Source organism: Eptatretus burgeri, chromosome 3, assembly GCF_056783735.1.
Source record: "Eptatretus burgeri isolate ZD-2024b chromosome 3, Ebu_testis_v1, whole genome shotgun sequence".
Taxonomy (NCBI): Eukaryota; Metazoa; Chordata; class Myxini; order Myxiniformes; family Myxinidae; genus Eptatretus; species Eptatretus burgeri.
Genome location: NC_140963.1, coordinates 138202399 through 138220447, shown reverse-complemented (window position 1 = coordinate 138220447; position 18049 = coordinate 138202399). Strand labels below are relative to the sequence as shown.

The following is an 18049-nucleotide window of genomic DNA, read 5'->3' as shown; positions in this document are numbered from 1 at the left end:
CCATTACCCCCCTAAGTTTACAGGTTTGCAGTTTACGGGGATTTTAAAGAATGTAACCCCTGCAAATGGCAAGGCCCTCCTGTATATACTAGAACACTGCACAGGATATCGTGTTCCATGAACTCTCGAGTTTTCCATACTTTGGTTTGCTGTTGAAATGTAATATTGTCTTATTCTTTGTTTTTCTTTTGTTTTAAACAGTGAAATGGTCAGAGGGGACGATTGTGATGGTAGTGGTTGCCTGTCTGGCTGGCTTCGTGATCGTTCTGGTCATGATCACTGCGACAGTGATGGTGTTCAAAAAAAAGAAAAATAAACGTGATGAACGCAGGTAATGTCCTCTTTTATTCACGTAATTGGTTACATGTCAATAACCTCACCTATAATTACAGCTCAGTCCCTTCATGTTTTCACCAATCAGTTACTCACAGACCAATCTCTCACCTTTTTACTGACTAAAGATCTCAAGAGTTCAATCCGACACCCTCCACTAACTTGGTTATTTGCATAAAAATCCCAAACTCTTTCACTAACTTGGATAGTCATATCAATCCTTCATTCTTTAACTTCGTCGTAACTCAATCCTTCGTTTTCACGAGCTCACTTGGTAACAGCTCAATGCCTCACTCTCCAACTAATTCATTTACTCAAAGCTCAACACCTCACTCTTTAACTAATTCAGTTCGTCGATGCTCAATACCCTTGCTGTTTAACTAACTCAGTTAATCGAAGCTTAATACTTCACTCTTTAACGAAGTTGTTTAGTCGCAGCTCATTCCCTCACAATTCACCAACTTGGTTGTTCACAAATTAATTCCTCTTTGACTAAGTCAGTTAGTTGCAGTTTACTGGCTCACTTTCACTAACTCGGTTATTTACAACTCAACCGCTTGCTCTTTCATTTTATCATTGTTGATTGTGGTGCACAGTAATTGTTCCTCCTTCAGACTGCAAAACCCAAAAGTGAGTGAATGGTGGAGTTAAAGGAACAGCCCAAACACTTTCCTGATATCAACCACTTGTTGTCCAGCATAGAAACGCTTTAAAATCTCTGATTTAATTTCTGAATAATTATTTTTCTTGTTTTCTTACAACTGGACATCACTCCCATCACATATTGAGCATTTTGACTCGTATTTATAAGGGATTAAATCACGCTTCAAACAAAATCAAAATGGCGTGATACAATGGTTTACAGCATCGATACGCACCTCTATGTCTACGCGATACAAAGTAGTTCATTGTGGTCTGCTGGCAAACAACGTAATGGTGAAAGTCGTGACGTTAAAAGGATATATGTTCTCTATTGTATCAAGCCTGGTGTTGGCGCAGTGGTTAGGGCAGCGGCTTGGGATCCAAAAGGTCCTGAGTTCAAGCCCCGTTGAGCCACTGAATTAATACACCAGGGGGTTGACTCAGCCTGTCATCCTTCCGAGGTCGGCGAAATGAGTACCAGTGTACTGGGCCGGTATATACCACGGTTAAAATAGGTGTACCATATCCGTGTGTCGTAAGAGGCGACCAGGGTTGCGTCAGGAAGGGCATCCGGCGTAAAACATGTGCCAAATCACTATGCGGATCATACGGATGATCCGCTGTGGCGACCCCAAACGGGAGGAGCCGAAAGAAGAAGAAGAAGAAGTTCTCTATTGTATCAGACACGTTTTAATGAAACAGCGCGAACCAAATTGTTAAGTGAGGAAGTGTGCGTGTGTGCGTGTGCTGTCCTGGTGCTTTGGACCGAACTTGATGACCTGTATCAACATGACCATAACAGTCAACTGTTTCAGTGGACTTCCCCGCCGGATCTCACGTTTAAATGCTGCAATAATGTGCAGATTGGAAGTCCCGAGTCAGCTTAGTGTTACGCCAATTAGACTCTGCACATCATGATTCTAATTTGGCTGAGTGAGCCTGATGTACAACGTAGTCTGGGTGTGTGGCGTTGAATGCCACAGCCAACTAATCCCTGAATGGCCTTTCTTTATTCACCCAAGGAGAACCACCACAGTCAGAATTAACCCTGAGACCAAGTCAGTTTAGTAAAGAACAGTCATAGGGAGGGCAATGTACAGAAACCAATAACGATAATAAATGATGCAACCAACCTATTACCCGCGACTGATCATACGTGCCCAACTAAATAAACAAACAAATGGAATTTCTTAATTACCTAAGTCCTTTGGGCCCAATCAGACGCACCACGTGAGAGAGAGAAAGCGTGAAGGACAAGACAGAACAGAGTTTTAACAAACCCCATGGAGTTTACTGGAGAATCCAGGCCCAGGCCCAGCTTTCTCGGACAGGACCGACTGCTTCCACAGACGTCACCTGGGCTCATGAGGAGAGGGTGTGCCTCTGGCGCGGGAGGCGTGTTGTTTGGCTCACCGGGAGTCGGGTGAGCAGGACAACTCCTCTGCTATCATTATCCCATCTAAAAAGCCGAAAGGCTTCAAAGTCACAAAGTGGATGAAACAACGATGTGTTGCCCTGACAAGCCCGAATAAGGGTAAAATTGGTCGGTAATTTCATTTTTCATTTGCTTGGTGACAGCATTTGACCTTGACATCTTGCACTGTGAGAGGCCCTTCGATAGCTACAGTCATGACGTCATTGTGGTGGTATCATCACGGCGTTTGTCCAGGTCAGACAACTTGATCATCTTCATCGTAACTCCCGACCGCAAAAAACAATGGTGATGCCTCCTGGTCGTGATTGGTGGAGCATGTACATGTTGGAGATGGTACATGTTGGTTCCAGATCATGCAGTAATAGCTACAATGGGACTCGATCTGGTGTCCTCACCAAGCACATTTCGGGGTGCATCATTAACCCATGTATACAGTGCCTTCAGAAAGCGTTCACACCCCTTGACTTTTTCACATTTTGTTGTGTTACAATGGATTAACTTGAAAAAAAGTTGACACTGATCGACACAAAATACCCCATAAATGTCAGTGGAATTTTTATTTCAGAATTTTTTTTCAAATTAATTAAAAATGAAAAGCTGGAATGTCTTGATTCAATAAGTATTCAACTCCTTTGGTGTGACACTCCAAATTGAGCTCAGGTGCATCCAATTTCCTTTGATCATCCTTGAGATGTCTCTGCAACTTGATTGGAGTCCATCTGTGGTCAATTCAATTGATTGGTCATCATTTAGAAAGAAACACACCTTTCTATACAAGGTCCCACAGTTGACGGTGCATGTAAGAACAGAAACTCCCCCACGAAGTCCAAGGAACTGTCCGTAGAACTCCGAGATAGAATTGTGAGGAGTCATAGATCTGGGAAAGGGTATAAAACAATTTTTAGAGTGTTGAAAGTTCCCAAGGGCACAGTGAGCTCCATCATTGGGAAATTGAAAGAATATGGAACTACTCAGGTTCTTCCTTGAGCTGGCCATCCAACCAAACTAAGCAACTGGGCAAGAAGGACCTTGGGAAGGGAGGTGACCAAGAATCCAATAACCACTCTGACAGAACAACAGAGTTCCTTGGATGAGATGGGAGAACCTGCCAGGACAACAATCTCTGCAGCACTTCACGAATCTTGGCTTTATGGGAGAGTGGAAAGACAGAAGCTACTCCTGAGAAGAAGGCACATGACAGCATGCTTAGAGTTTGCAAAAAGGCACGTGAAAGACTCTGAGAGCATGAGGAAAAGATCCTGTGGTGTGATGAGATGAAATTTGAACTCTTTGGCCTGAATGCAAAGCGCTACCTCTGTCGGAAACTCAGCACAGCTAATCACCCATCTAACACCATCGCTACCGTGAAACATTGTGGTGGCAGCATCATGCTATGGGGATGGTTTTCAGTGGCAGCGACTGGGAGACTTCTAAGGAGAGAGGAAACAATGAATGGATCCAAATACAGGCAAATCCTTGAGTGAAAAAGACCTTCGACTGCGGTGAAGATTTATGTTCCAACAGAACATTGACCCTAAGCATACAGCCAAAACAATACTGGAATGGCTTCAGAACAAGAATGTGAAAGTCCTTGAGTGGCCCAGCCAAAGCCCAGACTTGAATCTCATTGAGAATCTGTGGAAAGACTTGAAAGTTACTGTTCACCGACGCTCCCCATCCTCCATAGCTTGAGCAAATCTGCAAGGAGGAATGGGAGAAAACCCCCCAAATCCAGGTGTGCAAAGCTGATACAGACATAGCCAAGAAGACTCACAGCTGTAATTGCTGCCAAAGGCGATTCTACAAAGTATTGACTTGGGGGATTGAATACTTATCATGGAGTACGGTAGTACTCCATATAGAGGGATGACACGGGGAAAAAATAGCCACCCATTCAAATGTGTTCAATGAAAAAAAAATAGCCAACCATTCAATGATATGCTTATAAACTACTATAGAGTGAAATTATAAGCATTTAAAAGCCATAACTTTTATTCTCAAGCGTTTTCTGTGAACTACCAAGATTTAAAAAGATGCCTGAATACATCGCTAAAGTACCACAACGAGAGATCGCTAAATCTTGAATTTGTACTAACTTTTGCTTCTTCCTCTCCAAAAACAATGTTAAACTGTAGCTCAACCTAACTCAATAATTGCTGAAGCCATGATGGTGATTCTTATGTGAAGAAGTTACTCTGTCTCTGGGCTGGTGCACGCAACCCAAAATTAAGAAATATATGAAACGTTAATCGTTTTATTACGAAAAGAAATTGAGCGTAAATGTAGACTCAACCAAACCAGGCCAGGATCAAGGGAGGGGTGGAAATGGACCAATTTAATAACATAGATTTAATCCATACCAAAATAAACAAAATATATAAAACATGATGCATTTTATTATTTTCAAAAATGCATAAACAAGAAAAAAAAAACATTTCAAAATAAATGTAAAAACAGGGATGAAATCTCAAAAAAACACAACCAAACAAGGTAGGAATGACACCACATTACGATTCCACAATATGGCACCACAATCCTCTTCTGGTTTGGGATCACGATATATCTTTTGACGTTGTTCCATCATCCCACAATAACAGTAAAGTGTTTTCACTTTGTCATTGTGGGGTATTTTGTGTAGATCAGTGACAAAAAAAATTAAATTAATAGTCAAGGGGTGTGAATACTTTCTGAAGGCACTATATGTGCATGTGTATTAGGGCGGTCCAAAAAGTCGAAAAAATAGAATGTTGCTCCACAAGCTTAAAATTATTCTAATATGATCCAATAACGCGCAGAAATCTTTTTAGCTTGATCGGAGGTGATTTAGAGGTCGCTCCATATGACGACTTTTCGTCTCATGACTTGAATAAATTAGGGTATGGTCAGGTACGATTACGGGTACTTCTGGATGTCCAAGGTGGAAATGGAGTGCATTTTCGAACTCTATGGGGTTCATTTACTCCAAGAAATGACTGCACCGACATTGAATTCACTACCATTTCGAAAATAGGACCTAAAACGAGATTTATCATGACTGGAGTTGAGTAACTAATCCTACTCATTTCGATATTTTCTAATCTATAATTAATTTGTTGTCCGTCTAAACATTTCTTAGAGTAAATCGAACCCACTGAGTTCGAAAATGCAGTCCATTTTCACCTACGAAGTTCATAAGTGTACGGATTCGCATCTCGCCATACCCTAATTTAATATAATGATAACTAAATAAATAACTAACATATTTTTCGTGAATCATTGAATCTAAAACACTGGATGTTGAGCCGGCTAGAAATAAGTTCCGGCGTGAGTGGAGACAGCAATAGAGGTGGAGATGATAGTGGTATTTGGTAAATGAGACGAAATAGTGTAATAGTTTGTAATTCCATTGATTGAAAAATTAGGGTATGGTGAATCCATACACTTCTGAACTTCCTAGGTGAAAATGGACTGCATTTTCGAACTCAGTGGGGTCGATTTACTCTAAGAAATGTTTAGACGGACAACAAATTAATTATAGATTAGAAAATATCGAAATGAGTAGGATTAGTTACTCAACTCCAATAATGATAAATCTTATTTTAGGTCATATTTTCGAAATGGTAGTGAATTCAATGTCGGTGCAGTCATTCCATAGAGTGAATCGACCCCATAGAGTTCGAAAATGCACTCCATTACCACCTCGGACATCCAGAAGTACCCGTAATCGTACCTGACCATACCCTAATTTAACCAACTCATGAAACTAAAAGTCGTCATATGGAGCGACCTCTAAATCACCTCCGATCAACTTAAATTTTTTTATGCGTGTTACTTAATCATAGTGGAAGAATTTAAGTCTTGTGGAGACAACATCTGAATTTTTTTTTGTTGCTGTTTTTGGACCACCCTAATGTATATGTATGTATGTGTATATATATATATATATATGTATGTATGTATGTATGTATGTATATATATATATATATATATATATATATATATATATATGTATGTATGTATGTATATATATATATATATATATATATGTATGTATATATATATATATATATATATATATATATATATATATATATATATATATATATATATATATATATATATATATATATATATATATATATACATATATATATACATATACATACACAACACACGTGTCTTCTTGTCCAGTTGGATAAAGCTGTGACAGCAGAAGCCCAACAGTCTTGTAAAATGTAAATGGTATTAAAAACAATTTGTAATATAATAGTAACAGTTTTTAACCATTAAGTAACTTTCAAAAATGTTCTGGTTCCTCAAAAATAAAAATAATAACTTCATACACCACGAGTTTTCTACTTGATAGACTGTAATGTACAATTTGCTGTCTCTGGTAAATGCTTTATCCACCCCCTGTCGAATGTGACCACCAGTTTGTCATAAATGAAATGTTAGCGAGCGTGGAAATGTTTTGGGCAAAATAAAAGTGGGGGAAAATCACAAGTTAATGTGCATTTACCTTTATTCCTGTTGTACATGGTACACATATACATATTCTCTAAAAACCCTTCCAACAGCTATGTTGCTGCCTCAAAAACGTACACACGAACACACATGCGGAAACAAATGAAACAGAGAGAACAAGTGAGAAAGCAAACGGGAGAAATGCAGCAGTTTATCAAAGGAATCAGAAGTCCAAAGTTATGAAAAAGAATCCAAAAAATAAAAATATATATGCAAAGCCATGGACAAAGACTGAGAGGTAATGGTTGCTGAAAACAAACAAAATATAAATGATAGCAAGGAAGACAAAAACCACAACAAAGTTGACAAAGGGATAAAACAAAACCAGTTATTTGAAAAGATTCTAGTGCAAACTAAGAAAACAAAAGCAAGTAACAAGTTCCTCCAAGAAGGATAGACTTGAAAACTCGTGGAAAGGAATCTGTGAAGACCCAAAATAACATAATAAGGAGGTGGATTTGATCCAAAATGTGGAAAAGAAAAAACATCGAAAGAAAATGCCCCCAGTAATAATTGATCAAGGAAAATAAATAAAACAACATGAAAAAATAGTATTTTCTTTTTTGGTCACAGTCTGGTTTGTTTAGGAGGGGTGGCAGGATGGCCTTCTGGTGCACACACACACCTCTAAGGTGTCTGCCCTCGGTTTGAATCCCGACTCAGCTATAAACTGTCATTCTGGTGTTTCACAGGCAGGGTGCTGCATCACAAGGTATGCCGTCTCTCGGATGGACGTTAAACTGGATGACCCGTCTGCCAGCGCAAGTTGGTGGACATGAAGAATCCCACGGTGTCCTCCTCGAGGTGTAGTTGAGCTATTGCTGGTACCATGAACAAATTACAAACTGCCTGCCTGAACTACTTAGTCGAACAGTAGGCCTAGCCTTCCGGTTCATGAAAGACTTGGGCAAAAACTTCCCTCTGCCTAAACCCCACAAGAATGTGGGAATAATTGTGCCCATTAAAGGAAGAAGAATCAGAAGAAGTAGTATGCAAACCCTGGATTCGGCTTGCAAATTATCAAACTACTCTGAAAGCATCTTTACACCATTGGTACCAATTCCTGATTGCAAATCTGGATTAAATATCTTTTAAATGACTGTCCAGCATAGTTGTATTACTCCAAAATTGATCTTACGATGACATTAAACAGATTTATCAACATTTGAGTGCAGAAAACATATCTGAGAATTTGAGGACGATAGACAAGTATTTCGATAAGATCATTGTCACGAACAATTTGATGCAGGCCGACGTGCAGATCCCAACAAGTTGAACAGCATTTTGAATTAAAAACCAAAACTCGAAATACACTTCATACTTTACTTGCTTGGATTTCAGTAAAGACTCAACCTTGGAGGCAACAATTTATCCTGTGGTTCTTTCCCGTAAATAATGAAATGCTGCACCCTGGTAAAGAGGCTAGCTCATGCTAAATTTACTGACACTTTAATATTGTAGAAGATGGATTGTGAAATGCAATGACTGAATTTCACGACCATTTTGATTCCTCCTTCTCTGCTAAATAATTCATGATCTCATGTTACCGAGAGGTACGAGGAAGGTGTGAAGGAAGGTAAAGGAGACTTTGGCAAAGTTTGCAACCTCTGTACTCCATGCTCCGACGTCGCAACACTGAAAGCAGCAGAACAGCAGGTTCTACTCGAGACAGAGACAGACCAACTACTGCTTCAATTAATCCACCTGAGATTGGGGGGGGGGGGGGGGGAACATGGTTTATTATCAAAGTGAAACAGAAAATTAACTAAAATAAATATATAACTGCCGAAATCCTACTTGGTCGCAAAAGAGGTAAATTAAAATAATAAATTATCATCACAAAGTTCATTGAACAAGTTTTAAAATTTCATGTTACGTGTACTCACTTGGATATCCCCTGAACATGAACGTGTAAAAATCATTCAAAAAATAAATAATTTGCACAAACCATTTCCATTTTTACAAATGCGATGTGCATTGAGGCATGATGTACAATGTGATTTATTCGACAAACTACCAAAATAAATATTCATGATGCAACCTTTCGTAAACAAGCAATAGTGAACGATTTACTGATTATAAAAATTCTCCACTATCACTCTTCAACAAAGTTATGACATTAAATTGGGCTAGCAGGATGGCCGAGAGGTACGCACACTCACCTCTATGCTTCCTATTCTGGGTTTGAATCCCAACCCAGCTAAAACTGTCGCCCTGGTGTTTTGCAGGCAGGGTGATTCATCAATTTGTGTGCCATCCCTTGGATGGATGTTATACTGGGTGTCTCGTCTACTGGCATTAGTTGGTGGACATTAAAGTTCCCACGGTGTCCTGTATGAAGGAAAGTCGAGCTCTTGCCAGCACCATGAACAAATTACTAATTCCTACCCTAACCAGGAGAGGGCACTGCATCAGTGGTACAGCCATGCCCTCAGCCAATGATGCTACCCTGACTTTGACTATTTTCTGGCCTGTTCAAGGCCTTGTCCATTGAATATAGATTTTGATAGTATGTGAGAGCAGTAACATTGTCGTACACATTCCAGTACAATCAGAATGGACAGCCTGTGTTTTTGAATGTTGAGCTAAGATGTGGTTAGATGGTGTCGTCCCCCCCCAATATACTCAAGTTAAATATTTTTCAACAGTGATCAATGTGCTTAAAAATATATATATATATTTTAATTATCACCCCTCCGATTCAACTAGGGGGGCTTGGGGTGGGAGGGGGTTATCCTGTTTATGTGGCGTAGTACATGGCTGTAGATATTCTGATGATCATTCACTTCACAATTGCATTGCTAAATATTAACGGTGCTACAGTCATTTGGATAAAAGTCATCAAACAGGGTAGATTATTGACATATTAATTAACTGATTAACTTTATATATATATATATATATATATATATATATATATATATATATATATATATATATATATATATATATATATATATATATATATATATATATATGGAACCTAGTTTCTCTGTCCATAACACTTTATGATACCGAGTTTGGAGTTCCTGCTATCATACAATAATACAAATGATACAGTTGGAAAGGTAATATTGCAATCCATTTACCTGGCTGGAAAGCTGGTGCAGGTAAAGCTGTGTTATCCGGCACCACCTGGCACACTTTCGTTACCGATGTTGCCAGTGGGCTCTCATAGCAGCGCTACCGGTAGTCCTTCTTGTTGGCTTCCGCCATTTGTATTATTTACGTGATCACGCTGTTTTTATCGTGAAATATTGCCGCATCCACCCATTATGGCATACCATAAACCTTTTACAAGCAAAGTTGAAAATTGGAAGATGGTGGTTTTGACTTTGCATGATGGCGTGACCAGGACATTCCTCTACCGTCCGCTGAAGGGTGGAGCTGCTTGATACACAATGACAATGGTGGGCGTGTCGTGGCACGAGTAGAACAAAGCGGACGGTCGCGAGATGACGACAGCCAAAGGGCCTGAGTCAGTGCAGACCGCTGGGGTCGATATAGCACAACACGTCAAAAACTAACCTCATGAAAAGACCCCAAGACGGCATGTTATACGACAACATCATCATACAATATAACAAAACAAACGACACATTAAAAGATCCCAAGGAAGTGCAAGATGAACTCCCTTCAACTGCAGTGTAAACCAATGATCACACTTGTTTGGAAAGTTCACATACACTCCACCATTTTTACTGTTTCATGATTTCCTTTTCCACGATATAGTGCGTGCGTGTGCATGTCTCTTCTACCATGAGCCTGAGATACTGTTAAAAAAAAAGGCCAGGTTCTGCATATATAGGTTAAAGTAACTTGACTAATCGGCATCTTGCATTAACCTGCGCCTCTCAAGTCCGGCAGGTGCCAGATAACGCAGCTTTACCCATAATCCATTTACTTGGAACAAAAATTAGTTCCTTTAATCAATCGCATTGACTTGTCTGTTTTGAAAGCCCATATTTCCGATATCGACGAAGAAGAAGCAGGACCTCGAACTTCAATGCAGTGGGCCCAACATTTGTTGTGGACCGACGGCAGGAACCCTTTAGATTTTAGGACACGGGAGGAGCACACAAAAGGGAATATAGTAATACTACTCAAAGCAATAGAATAATATATAAAAAAGTACATGTTAGGAGCACACAACAACAACCAAGACAACAACAATTATGTGTTATAAAATATCCTTTTTCTGTCTTTTACTTCATTTTATATCCTCATTGATACAGATACATATGCGATATGTTTGTGAAGTACAACATGCTGTCTTTTGATTAAACCCGAACAGCGAAGCAATGGGAGGCATGCCCAGTAATTAGTTAAACTTGATATGGATTGTTATTGACTGAGCATGTTGAAACATGTTAATTTTGGATCATCTTTAGCGAGAGACCCAAAGCAATCCCCTTACTGTGTTGTGGTTACTGTGTTCCCTCCTACCCCCTCTCTCTCTGTCCTCCCTTTCCTGTTGATTCATTCCTTTTGTTATTGTGTCGAACTGTTGCCCCAGTCAGCCATTGTCGGTCTGTTGCCTTTCTACCCTCTTGTCATCTCATTCTTCTATGAGCCTCAATCTTGTTTAATATACTCTCCATAAAAGGGAGACGGAAGACCGATCCTTTTGTGAAAGGGTGTGTTGTAGTGCTCGTCAGTTGGCCTCCATGAATTATAATCTGTATGCGCTGCTGCTGTAGCTAGCTATTGAATAAGAGTTTTGTAATTTTACAAGAAATTCATCAGGATCGAGCCTGTCATAACAGAAAAAGAGAAGAGCCAAGATGAGACACAGACGAGAGTCGTCGCTGTTCTGTGAGAACAATGTTACTGTTGAATTTACGATGTCCATAGTATCGTTGGAAGTGTAAATTAAGTTGTCTCTCACGTGGGAATGGAGTCCTCAAATGTTGGAGTTCTTGCTGTTTGGGGAAACAAGAGGGTTGAGAGAGTGGGAGACATGGGCTTGTAGGTTTATATAAGTTAACCGCCACGTATCTGCACTTCCTGCAAATTGGGTTCCATGTCAGAATCCCAAATTCAGCAATATGCAAACTCACTTCAGGGCCAGGGTGGAACGTGGAGAGGGTGTAAAGGTGTGAAGGAAAACAGCGCTCGAAGAACACGATGACACGAGGAAGTGTTTTTGCAAAGATGCCAAGTAGGATGGAGGGAAGGGGAGGGGGGTGATTTGTTGGTGGATAAATATGGGAAGATCGGGATGAGGGAATGGTTAAAGTAGAGAATGAGAGAGAGAGAGAGTGGTGAGGAAGGATAAGAAATCAAGGAAGAGAAGACAGGTGTGAGAGAATGGGAAAAGTTGAGAGGGGAAAGAATATATTTTAATTCGCCTTGTCCTGCTGGGAAGGTGAAAGGACATGTTTGATTTTGATTTTTATTAACCTCCGCCATCTTCGAAGATGGATGGAGGTTACTGTTTTCACCCCTTTCTGTTTGTTTGTTTGGTTGTTTGTTTGTTTGTTTGTGAACAGTATTACGGAAAAACTCCTCGATGGATTTCGACGAAACTTGGTGGGGGGGTTAAGGTATGGTCCAAGGATCATGTCATTAAATTTTGGACTTGGGTCTCCCCCCCCAAAAAAAAGTCCAAAAGGACCCCCCCCAAAAAAAAATTGTTAGAGAAAAAAATTTTTTTTTGCATTTCTCCGTGTTTTAAGTGATTTCCAACCCCCCCCCCAAAAAAATTGTTACCCCCCCCCAAAAAAATTGTTAGAGAATTTTTTTTTGCATTTCTACATGTTTTTAAGTGATTTCCAACCCCCCCCAAAAAATTGTTACCCCCCGCAAAATAAATTAAGAGAATTTTTTTTTGCATTTCTACATATTTTAAGTGATTTTCAACCCCCCCCCCCCAAAAAAATTGTTTGAGAAAAAAATATTTTTTGCATTTTCACGTTTTAAGTGATTTCCAACCCCCCCCCCCAAAAAAAATTGTTACCCCCCCCAAAAAAAAGCAAAAAAATATTTTTTGCATTTCTACATGTTTTAAGTGATTTCCAACCCCCTCCCCAAAAACTTGTTAGAGAAAAAAAAATTTGCAACTTTTTTCAACAAAATTTCGATTTTTTTTGCATTTTTACATGTTTTAAGTGATTTCCAACCCCCCCCCCCACCCCCAAAAAAAAAATGTTGGAGAAAAGAACTATAACTCTGTCAGCACTGTTGACATCATAATTAATGAATAAGATATAAGGTTCACTTGAGTGACCCAGCAGTATTGGCGGCGGAGGTTTTGCACTCTCCCAAGTGCTCCCCCTCTCGTTGATTCCTTTTTTTGTTCTTCTTGTTATTGAGTAGGTGAAGGAGGAAAATAAAAATCCTTGACGGCTGAGTCTGACACACATGATTACACCGTCTAATCCATCGTCTCGATCGCAGACGCGCACGTGAGAAATCGACACAAAAAGCACAAAATGTTTGCATGACAAGACTTGCGAACAGACACACGGAACGATTGATAACAGTTACACAAGGTACATCTGGAATGTTATCGTTTTACAGATAATTATCTTGTTAAGAAAGAAACATGTCCGTGCACGGAGGAACGCCGGGACCAAAACGAGACCGTATCTTTGAGACATTTCATTCCTTTCAGTCTTCATCCTTCCATATGTTATTCCCACAAATCATTTCCTGACATTAGTTAGGATGTGTGTCGACGCTGGGATATGAGGTTAAAATCCCGTTCCCTGTGCGTCTCTTATCCTTACAATTAGTTTTGAAGTGCACTCGTTCGAGCCCACAGTTTCCACACTACAAGTAGTTCGTTTGGCTTGCTTGGTTGATGAAGTGTTCGGTGTACATATATGATGATACGCGGGGAACCATTATCCTAAAGAGAATTGTTGTTTTTGGATACCGAATAGCATCACGTTTAAAGTCATTCTAGTAGCGTTTGACCAACCTATGGTTTTGTAAATAGTTTTCCCTGGAAACCAAAAGTCCACTTGAAAAACAACATTGTCTTGCATGTTTGATTTACTGTTAATTTAAATGTTGTTTTTGTTTTATGGTTGTTCCAAGCAGCGGCCTGGACGAAATCCTGTGGAGTTATCCGATAAACGAGCAGGAAGCGGAGGGAGGCCCAGAAGGGCCTTTGTTGGGAGAAAGTCCTAAGGTTGGGCCCACCTTGCTTCAGCCTGATGACCAAAATACCACTTGGTGGGTTGATTATGGAAAACAGTTCATGGTCAAGGCTCAAGATGTTGCAGGAGATGTGCATCTCACCTGATGGTGGTGATGGTCGGTGTTCAGGTTACTTGAATAGTTTTCGCTGGAAGATTATTATTTCTGTGGTTAGTAGGATATATTTTAGTACAACACCAGCAGTTTGTACACCCGTTTATGTGCACCCATAATCGTGTATGACCATCCGAAAGTTTCGAGTCACGTTATACGACAGTCAACACAGTGGCCCCTACTAAGTTCATGACCTATATCCTACCAATGGGCCATCGGAAGCATAAACCTCAGGTACAACCTTGGTTTGTTTTTTTCCCTTGTGCGAATTGACAAGACTGCACCACACTTGAAACTCAAAGAAGCGACATGATGCAGATGACATCCACAAAGCAGAACAACATGCTGTCGTAGTGGAAGGAAAAGGAGAGAAAGAAAGGCATTTCAAGTAGGAGAACACACGTATCCCTATCCCGATGCAAAACACGAGACCAGCGTCACAGTGATATAACATCTTTTCAGCATGTATGTTGTTGTTGTTGTTGTTTATGGTAAAGATGACCGCTTTCCATCTCATGTTGATGGTACATAGCAATCCATCATGGTGTTTTCATTTGTGGTGTTTTCAAGTCAAGGCCCTTGAATAAGCAGAATTAATGGACAAATTGTGCTGGCAGGATGGCCTCGAGGTATGCATGCTCACCTATAAGCTGTCTAGCCTGGGTTTGAATCCTGACAGGTATAAATTGTCATCCTGGTGTTTCACTGGAAGGGTGATTCATCAGTGTATGTGCCGTCCCTCAGATGGACGTTAAATCGGGCTTCCCATCTGCCGGCATTCATTGGTAGATGTTAAAGATCCCACGGAGTCATTCGCAAAGAGTCACTGAGCCATCACTGGCACCATCAACAAATTTCAAATTCCTGCCATAACCAGCAGAGGGCACTGTATCAGTGGCACAGGGCACTGTATCAGTGGCATAGCCACACCCTCAACCAATCAGGCTACCCTCTCGCATTGTGCTGCAGATGAACGATGACGATGATGGACAAATCAATTATTCTTTTCACGTTATTTTCTCAACAGGTTGCCAAGCTCTGTCATTTAGCCACCTTTACGTTTACAACAAGAGGCAGTGCAATGAACAGCGAATACCATGCTCTTCTTCGTTGACAACTCATGTAAATGGATAATACTCTGTTGCATGATGTGTGCTGAGTGTCCACTCTCAGTCTGGGAGGTCTGTCTTTGGTTCAGTTCGAACCCGAACCAAGTTGTATCAATGACCTTAAAATAACGGGACGTGCTGCTTTCTCGCTTGACACTCAGTATTTAGAGGATAGAGAATGGAGGAACCCCACGGGTGGGCACCCCTTGGGGAGGAGGATTTCTCTCTTTGTTCCGCTGGGTACAGAGCGAAAAGCACCGTCACTCGAGTGCGTACACAGCTCTGGAGTGCATACACATACACAGCACAGAAGCGAGTCATGATGTTGCCATTATTGTACCTGTGCATAATCTGCGACATCAGTTTGGTACCAACCAGGGATGTTATTTTTTACAAATGAACAGTAGAGCATCCCCTTAAACACAAAACAGTTCATATATCTGAGTTCCATCCCAGGTGTGACTCACCTGTCTAACTTGTTTTGTATATATTGTGATAAGGCATGTGACTTCCTTGTTAGCAGCATCTCGCGTAGCGAACGCTGCTCATAGAGAGCTTGTTGTTGTCGTTGTTGTTGTGCTTCTTCTTCTTCTTCTTCTTCTTCTTCTTCTTCTTCTTCTTCTTCTTCTTCTTCTTCTTCTGAAGACAAAACCTTAATCTCTCGGACTCGGCTCTTGTATATACAAGATCCGGATCTCCTTAAATACTGAGCACATGTACACATCCTCACATAGACGGTGCCTTTTGAGAGCGTCTGTCATGAACTTTTAAATATATTCGGACATTTGCTTTAAAGTTTCGAAAAGTTCACGTTACTATTTAAAGATTATTCCATTTATCGTATTGTAATTTCGTAAATACATTATTTATTTCGTAAATACACGATATATCGTAAATACGTAAATACATTATGACGCGTTTCGCTATTGGCTTAATCAAGGCACGTGACGAAATATCGGAAGTTGTTGTGGACGCTGATGTAAAGATGAACTGATTAGATTTTGGCATCAAGAGGTCAGAGGTCATGTCAGGTAAACATGTGATACTTGAGAACAGCTGAAGGGATTTAAATCAAACTTGGTACAAGTATGTATCATGATGTAATAATGCGGGCGGAAGCATATCGGAAGCTGGATGTCACGACGTCGAAGAGTGCCGTTCTGGTTTTCTATTGCTTCGAGAGGTATTACAATAGATAATTTTGTGTGCTCCTTCTGTGGCCTTCTGAAGGGTTCCTGTTGTCATAAAATATTAAATGTAACCATTGGAACTGCTGCATGAAGTGAGTTAAGGTGTGTATGATTTCCTGGTAATGTGAGATAATATGTTGATTGTTTATATAATAGAATGTCATGAGCGTTATGAATCTATCAATCACTGTGACAAGGAAGGTAAACATATATTCTGCTTACGACGGACCATACTCTGTTATAGAGCATTGGTGCTGCCAAAGCAGTTTCTTGGCAAGGGTGACACTGGGTGGTTTGCCATTGCCTTCCCAGCAGTAGTTATGGCAGCAATTTGTAATTTGTTCATGGTACCGGTGATAGCTTGCCTTCTCTTTTCCAAAGACACTGTGGTGTGGGATCTTTAGCGTCCACCAACCAATGCCAGTCCATCCAGTTTAACGTCCATCCGAGGGATGTGTGTGTTTGATAAATGTTGTTTATGTACAAATGGGAGAGAGAACGTTGAGTAGAATTAGCACACACACACACACACACACGCACACGTACACGTACACGTACACGTACACGTACACGTACACGTACACGTACACGTACACATACACATACACATACACATACACACACACATATAAGAGGAGAGAAAGGAATTAATAGAACAAATCAATGGAGACGAAAAGACCCCCCCCCCCAAAAAAAAATCATCATTTTCTTATCTGGACATGAACCACAAGCATCTCAACCCTCGCCTTCCACTTGTTTTGAGATGCTGGTTTAACTCTCATTTAAAATGATACACAACCATTATCACACAATACGTTTCCAAACACATTTGGCTTCACACTCGCCCATGTCGAAATATTACCTCCTGCCCACAGTGCCTAAGTCTCATAATGTTGCTCGTCATAATGACACAAACAAGATGAGGGAGCATGAAAATCTTGCACGCAGTTACTACTTTCAAAAAAACAAAAACATTGATTGTTTTCTCATAAATATATGTATGACTGTGTCCTGAGAAAAGAGGAGACTGAATGATATTCCTTACCCCCCTCTACCACCACCTACCCATCCATCTTGGTTGTTTCCAGCAATGTTGATAACGAGAAGGACTCACTAAAAGAACAACCCACGACCAACAGCAACACCTTAAACGGTGATCCAAGTGCAGCACTCAACGCATAATGTAAGTCCCTACGCACTCTCTCGGATTTCCACTGCATGCCATCACGTTCACCATGCTCCCGAATACAATTCTTTCACACAGGACTCAATCCAATCAGGGAAGAATGAGAGGATCAGTTGGAGTTGCAGTACTAGGGTAACTTGAGAGACAAATGTATCAGGAATCGAGATTCAGGTCAAATAACTTACAAAAGCAGGTGATTATAAAGACAAGATCAAACCTGTGACAGATGGTTACTTTTTACCTGCTCGACTTGAACCGTGTTACGGACTTTACTTGAGATTACTCGGATGCATTACAAATATCTTTCGACATTTTTGACATTTTTGAACGAGCTCCCTCATCTTGCAGGAAGTAGTAAAAAGTAACAGTTTCCCTCATTTGTCGAAGTTTA

The 18049-nt window shown here is 40.3% G+C and overlaps 1 protein-coding gene across 2 annotated transcripts in view; it reads left to right on the top strand.

Moving 5' to 3' along the window:
• LOC147031100 (myelin protein zero-like protein 2) overlaps positions 1 to 18049 on the top strand; it is a 211716-nt gene that overhangs the window by 58047 nt on the left and 135620 nt on the right. The window contains exons 4-6 of one of the 2 annotated variants that reach the window (XM_085875832.1): positions 202 to 331; positions 13961 to 14095; positions 17561 to 17655. In XM_085875832.1, the coding sequence (XP_085731958.1) occupies positions 202 to 331; positions 13961 to 14095; positions 17561 to 17654 (359 nt within the window). In that variant the 3' untranslated portion in view covers position 17655. The remainder of the gene's footprint in view (positions 1 to 201; positions 332 to 13960; positions 14096 to 17560; positions 17656 to 18049) is intronic. The other variant, XM_085875833.1, reaches the window with a different exon arrangement.